At 46.2% G+C, this 9,964-nt stretch overlaps 1 protein-coding gene across 1 annotated transcript; it reads right to left on the bottom strand.

Moving 5' to 3' along the window:
* Window positions 1-3,236: 3,236 nt before the first annotated feature.
* On the bottom strand, window positions 3,237-3,815 carry LOC125546835 (putative E3 ubiquitin-protein ligase SINA-like 6; the record flags this gene model as incomplete). Its single annotated transcript, XM_048710952.1, has 1 exon — window positions 3,237-3,815. A coding segment is annotated over one exon (579 nt), but the record flags the coding sequence as incomplete, so codon positions are not given.
* Window positions 3,816-9,964: the final 6,149 nt, after the last annotated feature.

The following is a 9,964-nucleotide window of genomic DNA, read 5'->3' as shown; positions in this document are numbered from 1 at the left end:
CTGGGAGGGAACGTGTCACCTTTGTGTGCATAATTCAAATTTGAAATACAAGCACATGTTCCAGTGCACCAAAGTTGGTTGAAAAATCACATGTGTGTCCTCGGGTAAATTTCTAGGTTCCATGCAAGAAATGGGAATGAAATTCAAAATTCTGGGCGTCGTGGCTGGGTTGGAAACATTGAGAAACTTAGTTTTTTAATTCCTGTAAATCCAAAACATGCATGAAAATAATGAAACTTGGCTTGGTGCCATGACATGGCACCAACATGTTGTGGTAAATTTGCAGTCCGATTTGCGAAGGCGCACACATTAACAATCAACAAAGTCATTTTGGAACAAGTGCTATCACGTTACAATCGGAAACACAAGTATTATTGAAACCGTGGGCGTTCTACTTACTAGTACCATTTACGTGCCGCCATGCGTCCCCATTTTTTATTAGCTAGGAGGCGCCGTGCAGGGTAGCTATTTGAGTACGAGAGGCGTGCGATCAGACCCCTGCGCGTGCTTATTGGGAAGAGAGCCCTTTGACCTCCATCTTCTGTCCACCTCTCTCCCAAGGTCTCCATTAATGGCACCCGAGCCTCTGTTTAATGGCGTGGCTATGTCTCACTCGACTGAGATTTAAGAGAGAAAAAAGAAAATCTGAAAGCACGGATCTTGATGTAAGATCCGACGAACCTATATAGCATCTACTGCGACTTATAGCAAGACTGATGAATATATAAGGACGATTATTTTTTTTGATCAAAGAAGGGCTTTCCCCTTACGATTTTCATTACTGAAAACCACCACAATTCACAAGAAGTTCAGCACAACTCCAGCCTAACATGATGGACTAAAATCTACCATATTAAAATCGCAACATCCCAAGAGACCACAAAGGCCAAACATCCACGCTAGAACCCAACATTTCACAACCAACGATACAATCCACATCCTAAACCGATTATTACATCAAAAGAAACCAGGAAACTGAAGGAAGCCCAGCAGCAACTAGAAGAACAGCAACGCCAGGGTCGCCACAACAAGAGTTTTCTTCATTCCAGCCTCGCAACATTGATCTTCCATAGAAAGATAAGGATGATTAATTGTCTTACATAATTAGAAAGATAATTAAAAAAAGCCACATGCGGCTATGCCCGAAATACACAAGGACAAAAGAAGAAGGAAGACAAGGATCTGGCTCGCTGATCTCTACTTTCTTGATGCGTTGCTGCAGGCCGCGGTAACTAGTCTCCGCGGCAAGTGGCGATGAGCTCTTTCGTGTCCTCAAGACGCTGCTTGAGAACATCCACGGATTCCTCCACCAGCCTTTGGTGCTCGTTGCGGAGCATGTCATTCTCGTCCATAAGTTTCTTGACGATGACGCCGGTCCTCTTCAACAAGGCACTGGTCTCCTCCTACTGGTCTGCACTTCGGACGATCTTCTCCCTCAGCAGGTCGCGCTCGGCCCGGAGCCTCTCATTTCCCTTCCTTAGTTGCCGGATGACGCCGGTAGCTTGTTCAAACGATGCTTTCATGTCATCCTACAACCTCGCCCAGCCGGCTATGGACGATCGCATGCATGCGCCTGTAACAGTCGTCGCCTGCCCGCAAGAAATTTTCCCAGACCACCACGGCGTGGCGGGACATCTCTACTGCATTCATGGCGCGGCGGGACATCTCTGCTGCTTCCGCGGCGCGGCCGGACCAGTCTGCTGCATCGATGGCGCGGCGGGACCTCCGTGCTGCTTCAGCGGCGTGGCGGGACCTCTGTGCTGCTACTTCCGCGCGGCGGGACATGTTGGCTGCTCTCGCAGTGAGGCGGGACATCTCTCATGCTTCCGCTTCCATGCTCGCCTCTCCCTGGTGGCAATCTCTCGACCCAGAACTCACGCTGGCCATGGCAGACGCAAGGGAAGGATGCTGAATGACTTGTTTGTTTTTGTGTATGAGGAGTTTTTTTTGACAGAGAATTGTGGATGAGGAGTTGAGGAGGAATGTGCAGTCATCTTGGGCATACTAGTATTTATAACCGAGTACTAATAGGCTCCTAAGTGAGAAATCGTTTAGGTTGTGATCGGTGTGAACAGGTTTGCAATTCAATATAGCATGGAGTAATTTGGAATGTGACGAGACGCAAGCTCAAAATTTATTGACGGTTCTAGTTTCAAAGTGCGGCACTATTCCCGGATGGAGTACTTCTTTTTCTACTCCCTCCTTTCCGATTTCATAGGGCTTATCTCAAAATTTTAGTTTTTCCATTTTATAAGGCTCAATTTGGTTGTTCCCCAACACATGTTCAGATTCCAAGGTGCATTAAATCATTGCATGCAAGTACTAAGAGAAAATTGACCAATGCATGTACTTTATGCATGCATGCATTGCAATTAATGCATTGATAAACATAATTTTTTGAGAAAAACAAGAGCATTAATTAGGTGCTTTTGCAAACTACAAAAAATATTCCACCACTCACCATCTTGGTTGGTGGGATTTCTGAATTAAGCCCTATAAACCGGAAAGGAGGGAGTACTGTTGTGTACGTGCAATAACTGGCACCGTCGTATACATATCTTACGGTTAATGGGGCGTTCAACAGGAATAGCCGTGTGGCGAGCTCTAGGCTAGTCTTTTTTCAGATGCATTAAACCTATCTCCTGGGACTTCTCGCACGCACCATCGTGCCACCCACAAAAACTTGTACTCTGAGTTTAGTAGTACGTTATACAGGAAGAGAAGAGGTGCACGCACGCACTCGTCCTCTCACACACACGTCTGTTTTTTTCTCGAAAAGGAGGATGATGACCCCTGGCCTCTACATCTGGGAGTCGCACACGCATCTGTAGCTACGAATTGTAGTGTTCTCAACCATCCGATTGGCTCTATCATGGATGTACCTATATACTAAAACATGTCTAGATACATCTATATTTTGACAAATGGAAGGCATGTATTGTGGAACGGAGGGAGTGCTTGTCATCAAAATGGATAAAAAGGGGCGTATCTAGAACTAAAATACGTCTACATACATCTCCTTTTATCCATTTTGATGACAAGTACTACTTCTTACCCAAAGGAACTTTATATCCAACAGACACAAAATATCCGTTCGACTGTTGGAAATTACTGATCTGATGTCGAAGTAATTGCTGCATCGCCACCAAAACCCACCATTTCTTAAGCTAAAGTAGACCAAGGTAATCCCTAGATTAGCATATTACCAAGATAAACAGAAGGCACTGTAGAAACATTTAGGACGTGAGCTTGTCAATCTGAATGTGGAAGGACACAAGCTTAGCCCCGGCCAGCAGCTTGGGCCGAACTGTCAAGAAGGTCAGCTCCTGCACGTCGACGTCGCCGGGATCCTTGCTGCTTGTCACCTCCATTTCCACCTTGACGGCGTCGGTCGTGCCTTTGGGCTCCCCCGGCGGGCCGTTCGCCCACAGCTTGGCCACGTAGTGCGGCAGTGGGGACGCCCCCGCTCTGATGCAGACGACCGACACGGTGATAGGCGCGCCGATGTCGAGCACGCTGCCGACCAAGAAAAACATGCGGCGGTCCTCCTCCGTGAACAACAAGAGCCGTGGCTCCGACAGTGGCACTTGCAGCTGGAGCACCTTGCCGTACTGGATCCTGTGCACGGGAATGGGATGCGTGGTGCTGATGTGGTGGTAGAGTGCCGGCGGCGGGCCTTCGTAGCCACAGACGGGCACGGGGCATTTGCAGGGCGCGAGCGGACACACGCTCTGGTGATCGGCGAGCTTGTGGTAAGTGACATAGAGCCCACAGCCTTCGTGTGGGCACTCCACCCTCACCGACGAAAGGACGGAGTCCACCGCCGTGTTCCGCACGTCGAAGCCACCGCCACGCTCGCACTTCTGGCACTGCCGCTGGTTCCCGGGGCGCTCGACGCGGCAGTCCGCGCAGGCCAGGTGCCCTCCCTTGCACTACAGAAATCAATCGAACAGCACATCAATCAAGAAACCTGCACCTAGCTCAATCAGCCGAACGGACGAGGTGTATTCGAACCTCATACACTGGAGGCATCAAGGGGGAGGCACAAGGGGCAGTGGAGCACGGTGAGGTCCATCGAGACCTTAGAGAGCTCCATCGTCGGGTCCTGTTCGGTCTGCATGATCTCGCCCTCCTCGCGCACAACCATCTCTCGACTTGGGCCGGGGTATTACAAAGCTTTACCGTCACATAATTTTATACTACTTCAAGGTGCATTAAATCAACACATGCAAGTACTCCCTCCGATCCTTTTTACTCCGCACATTAGCTTTGTCTGAAATTAAAGTTTGCTATGTTTGACTAAATTTATATTAAAAAATATTAACATCTACAACATCTAATAAATATAATATGAAAATATATTTCGAGATGGATCTAATAATAAATATGTTGTTATGTGAATGCTAATAATTTTTTGTATAAATTTGGTCAAAGTTGGATGAGATTGACTTCAGACAAACCTAATATGCAGAGTAAAAAGGACCGGAGGGAGTATCAAAAGGAGAGTCACGGCATGCATGCATGCATTGTAATTAATGCATCGGTAAACGCAAATTATTGAAATATATCGAGTGCAGTGCTTTGATGTGTCGTGTCAACTCGTACATCAACGAGAACTTTGATTATCCTCTCCCTCGTGGACTTAACTGACCTGCCTTTGGCTGTATGACAGGTTGGCCACACACCTGTCAGGCCCACCTGTCATACACGCAAAGGCAGGAGCGTCCCTCCCACGCCCATGAGCGTGGTGGCTGGCAAGACTAGGAGAAGCTTTCGCTACATGCTCTCCCTCCCGCACGCGGTGGACATGCAGCAATTCAATCGGTGTCAGATGGCCAGAAGCGTACTGTAGTACTCCTCCAGTGCAGTAGTACTCCATCATTGTTCGACTTCCCGAAGAGACGAAGAGCCAAGCGCAGCCCGGACACTCGTGTGGCAGTATCATGTGTAGAGTAGTCTAGGATAGCGTGTACCGTGCCTGTAAGCTTAAAATCATTAGGGTCGGCTCCATGCTATGTGGCTGTCTCGAAGTTTTTTCTAAAAAATAAAATAGTGTTCTGGCCCTACCTGACACCCTGGTGATTGTAGTTTGCACGCTCATCTAGTCAAGACAGGAATATATATATTTTAATTTGTTTTTTTCAAAAAGGGGGGACTCCCCGGCCTCTGCATCAGAAAGATGCATACGGCCACATATATTTTAATTTGTGGTGGGTAAGTGTTAGAGGTTGCAACAAATATATTGTACACTGCGGGTCTTTCAGCCAAGTTTAGAGGCAAGCATGTGGGGGCAGTGCTATGATGTGTCGCGTCAACTCGTACAACGAGGAGAAGCTTGATTTTACTACACGCCTTCTCCCTCACCCATGCGCGCGGTTCCTCGCAAACGAGGACAGGCTTTTGCTTAGTAGTACTTCTACAACAAGCTATCCGTCCCGCTCGCGGTGGACGGACATGCAGCAGTGGATTCGACACTATAGAAGCAGTAGTAGTAACATCATTTTTCGTCTTCTCGAAGAGGCGAAGAGCCAAGCGCAAACCGAATGTTGCAGTTGCGAACATTGGAGCACGCATATAGTCAGGCTCTTACATGAGACAAAATTGCTATGTGAGCCCACTATTGTACTAGTACGTACAACTACTTGCTAGTATAGCCCCACCACTCCAATCCATCTACTCCCACGTCTCTGCGCAACACTGCTCACTCCAATCCAAGACCAAGTGACCAGAAGCCACAAGCACCTATGGAGGCGATGGACGCGAGCGGCAGTCGGCTGTGCCAAATCATCCAAGGCACCGGCATGTGGCCCCACACCGCGCAGCGTTTCTAGACGGTGCTGGCGACCGCATGCATCGTTCACGCGGTCATCGCCGCCGAGGGAGGAAACCCACAGCTGCCGGAGGGGCCCGATCCTCTGCCCGTGCCTTTCTCTCCAACACAGCGCCGGCTCAGGAGGTCCTCCGACCCTTCTTCCTCCCTGCTGTATTGTCCGCAGATCTGACCTGCCGCCGCCGACATCCCGGCGACCCTCAGGTATAAGTTCTTCGAAAGCAGCCTTGCTCTACTCCCCCAGCTCCCCACGTGTCTGCATGTGCATCTTTTTCTACTCCCATCAGCTCTTCCAAAGCCACCTAAATTTTTAGTATTATTAGAGGTAAAGCTACTTCATGCATTTGAATCTAGGGCTTTGTTCAAACAACAAAGAAAGGGGGGAAAGTTGTAGCATGAATTTAGGACTTGATTCAAAGAGGAAATAATATGGTGAAAGTAGTAGAGACCGGATACCCAACCGGTCTCTTGGTTGAAAAGGGAAATAATGGGAAAATGCAGTACAAACTGGATAAGGAACATATCTATTATTGGTTGAAAAAGGATAGAAAGTGGCGGCTAGTGGACAAGTAAACAGAGTATGTCCAGGATTAGATTTGCTGCCATCACATAGTAAAAGGTCTCCAGGATTAGATTTGCTGCCCTCACATAGTAAAAGGTCTCAGGATTAGATTTGCTTCCCTCACATAGTAAAAGGTCTCAGGATTATATTTGCTGCCCTCACATAGTAAAAGGTCTCCAGGATTAGATTTGCTGCCCTCACATAGTAAAAGGTCTCCAGGATTAGATTTGCTGCCCTCACATAGTACAAGGTCTCCAGGATTAGGTTTGCTGCCCTCACATAGCATGAACAAACTCGGCATCACCACTTTATGCCTCCTTGTAGGTACATTGTGCTGATGCGTCCACTGTCGCATGTCCTTATACCAACCTTTTGCTGTTGTTAATGTAAGGGCGCATGTAAAATGAAGCGATCACACTGTTACCTTAGGGACATGTCTAACCAGTGTTATTGTTAATCTAATGCCTCCAGTGATAAGATGCAATTAAACCGTGTTACAAATGGCACTCCTGCTATTTTCCCCAGTATGATAAGTAAGTTGCTCCTTTACGCTGCTGAGTGTCCTGGTGTCCCCACGGTCCCATGCCCTTAAAACAACTCTTTAGCTGCTGTTGATTTACTGTGTCTGGTAAAGCAATGCCACCATTAAAGTAATCCCATATTTGAGGAATCTCATTGTTGATCGTAATGCTTCTGGTAACATGAAGCATTGCTAACGTTTTAAAATTTCTACCGTCCTTTCGTGATTTCCATGAACATAATTAATATGCTTCTTTTCATTTTGTATATGTTTCGTATATTCTTATTGACCAGCAACTGTTTACTTTCTATCTTTCTGTGCATATAGGGATATCCATTTCACCTTATTGCTACTGTGACCTTTTGGTGAACTGCACAAAACACTTTTTTTTGGAATGAGTGTCTTATGCAGTTCAACTAAAATGTCACGTGGGCAACATCTCTCAATTTTGGTGGAACTGCACAAAATAGTGATTGGAGTTTCCAAAATCTCCGTCAAGTTCTGCTGGCAATCTCGTGCAACATTTTATTAGCCTTTGCAAGATGGAGCCGTCACTGTCACCACAATGGCACTTTATTTTAGTGGAACTGCACAAAAGGATAAGAAAATTATAGCTGCACCTTACATGAGCCAGACAGCGAACCTTAATGTTCCTCAATTTTAGTGCAACTACTAAAGAAGAACCTGCCAGCTCACAAGAGCAAGTACTTCTTGCTAGCTGAATGATGCAATATTTGCTTCATTTCAGGTGAACTTCAGAAAAAGGCGCATGAATTGAATCATGGAACTCCAGGCAGACCTCATCCAAGTAGAGCTGGAGGTTGAGTTCAAGGAGGCCGCTATTAAAGCGAAATCATGCTCTCTTGTCTCCTTGTTTGTGCTGTGCAAACATGTTGTGCAAACAGGAATACTCAACTACAGATGTTGTGACGGTCAAGAGCATTCGCCAAGTTCTTCGATTGTATGACATGGCTAGCCAAGATGGATTTAATCCCGATATTCACTTTATCAAAAGGCTCTAATGGGTTGGTTCTGAATCTTGCAAGCTGGGAATCAGTGAGATGTGTAGGCATCTTTGTTGTACTTATTATTTGAATCTTATTTGCTGGTTCTGAATCTTGCAAGCTGGGAATCAATGAGATGTGTAGGCATCTTTGTTGTACTTATTATTTGGATCTTATTTGTTGGTTCTGAATCTTGCAAGCTGGGAATTAATGAGATGTGTAGGAATCTTTGTTGTACTTATTATTTGGATCTTATTTGTTGGTTCTGAATCTTGCAAGCTGGGAAACACGGCATGATGATGCAGAGGACAACAACCATAACAAACAGTTCAAACTTGGTAGTATTATCTTTGTGAAAGTGCGACAAATGTGCTGATCGTGTGCGTCCTGAGAATAATAATTCTAATTGTTGTGCATGTTGATCTTGTGGCACTGATAGAACGAGCGAATGCATTGCTTGTTTTGAGCATAAATTTCTATTAAAGCTAATTAAATTTAAGTAAAGTGACCACTAACTCCTGTTATTACAGTACCAATACAGACCCGCTTGTGAACCGACGTGTGGCCGAGGGTGCATCTTCTGCCGGGCGTGCAGCGGACGAGGGAGGGGTAGTAACTGTTGTCTCCTGTGCACACTCAGCTTACTATTGAATCCAGTTCCCCAAGAGCTGAAAAACGAACTGCTGCCGCCGCCTACGCACTCGTTCACTCGAAGAGACTCCAATGGCGATCCGAGGGGTGAGCCTGCTGGATATGGACTTCAGCAAGGAGTTCCCCTTTGAGTTCGCCGTTCAATCCTATGGCTGCACCAAGTTGAATGTGATGTACACCAACGATACGGACTCGGTGAAGCTCTGCCTCGCCTCAGTCCTATGGCTGCACCAGGTTCTGGAGCATTCGCTCGTTTCATCGGCAGCGCCGACTGCACCTTCGCTGCGGTGGAAAGAAGGACGAACGCGACGATTCGGCCATCTGGTGCAACAAGCTTGTTGACATCCAGAAGCAATACAAGATCATCAGCAACGGGCAGGAGAAGGACTCCGTGGTTGACCTCGCTGAGACCATCATCGACCCCTGATACACCAACATGAAAGAAGACGACCTGAACACGTGGGAGGTACCTCTGAATCTAGCCTACATAACCTACGCGGCCAAGGACGCATACGCATGGTACGACATGTACAGGCAGATCTTGGACATGAGGGCGTGTCTTCTTCCCGTAACCGACGAGTACACGGACAGCCGCAGCGTCATGATCAAGCGTGCCAGGAAGGTGTAGATGTTGTACTTTATCTGTTTATAAGAACCTTTATCATCTGAGTGTTTCATGCATTAGCATATGTGTCGTAATTATCTGTTTTGTCCGAAATATTTCTTTTAAGAACCCATTAACCTGATTGCTTTTTTAGTGGCTATTTGCTTATGTATGTAAACTAGTTCACTTGTCCGTAAAAAAACTAGTTCACTCAGCTGCCGTGCTTTGAATCTCCTTCCTCCCAACATAATCCCCTCCTCAGGTGGACCCAGCAGGTCTCTGAATTTTCTCCCACTTTCTTTTTCGATGTAAACTGAGTTTTCTCCTAGTACTTTCCCCTAGAACCAACTCAACTATCCCACGTATAGCCTAAAAATAATAATACCCCACGTACTATTAACTCATCAAATTAAAATGATATTTTATTTCGTAAGTTAAAAGTTCTTACAAAATAATAATAATTGTTTATATATAACTTGGCAAGTTAACTCCTAGTGATTGCGTACATAAGCTTGCAAAGATTTTACTGACGTGCAATCATGTGTTTATGTTTTTATAACATTTCTCCATCTAGCCCAACATGATATTTTCACCCAGCCCAGCAAGTCTGCGGATTTCGAGAAAAATGCAAATGGGATTTAAACGGGCTGCATAGATGCTACATCATTGTTTCACCCAGCCCACCAAATGGACTAAAAAACAAATGGACTGGCTGACATGTGGGCTAGTAGGTCGAAGCCTAAGAAGGCGTTGGATTTACATCCAACGGCCGGTATTCTTCTTCAATCTCTCG

The sequence above is a fragment of the Triticum urartu genome, chromosome 3 (assembly GCF_003073215.2).
Source record: "Triticum urartu cultivar G1812 chromosome 3, Tu2.1, whole genome shotgun sequence".
Taxonomy (NCBI): Eukaryota; Viridiplantae; Streptophyta; class Magnoliopsida; order Poales; family Poaceae; genus Triticum; species Triticum urartu.
The sequence above is the reverse complement of the archived record's forward strand: the minus strand, read 5'-3'. Positions and strand labels throughout refer to the sequence as shown.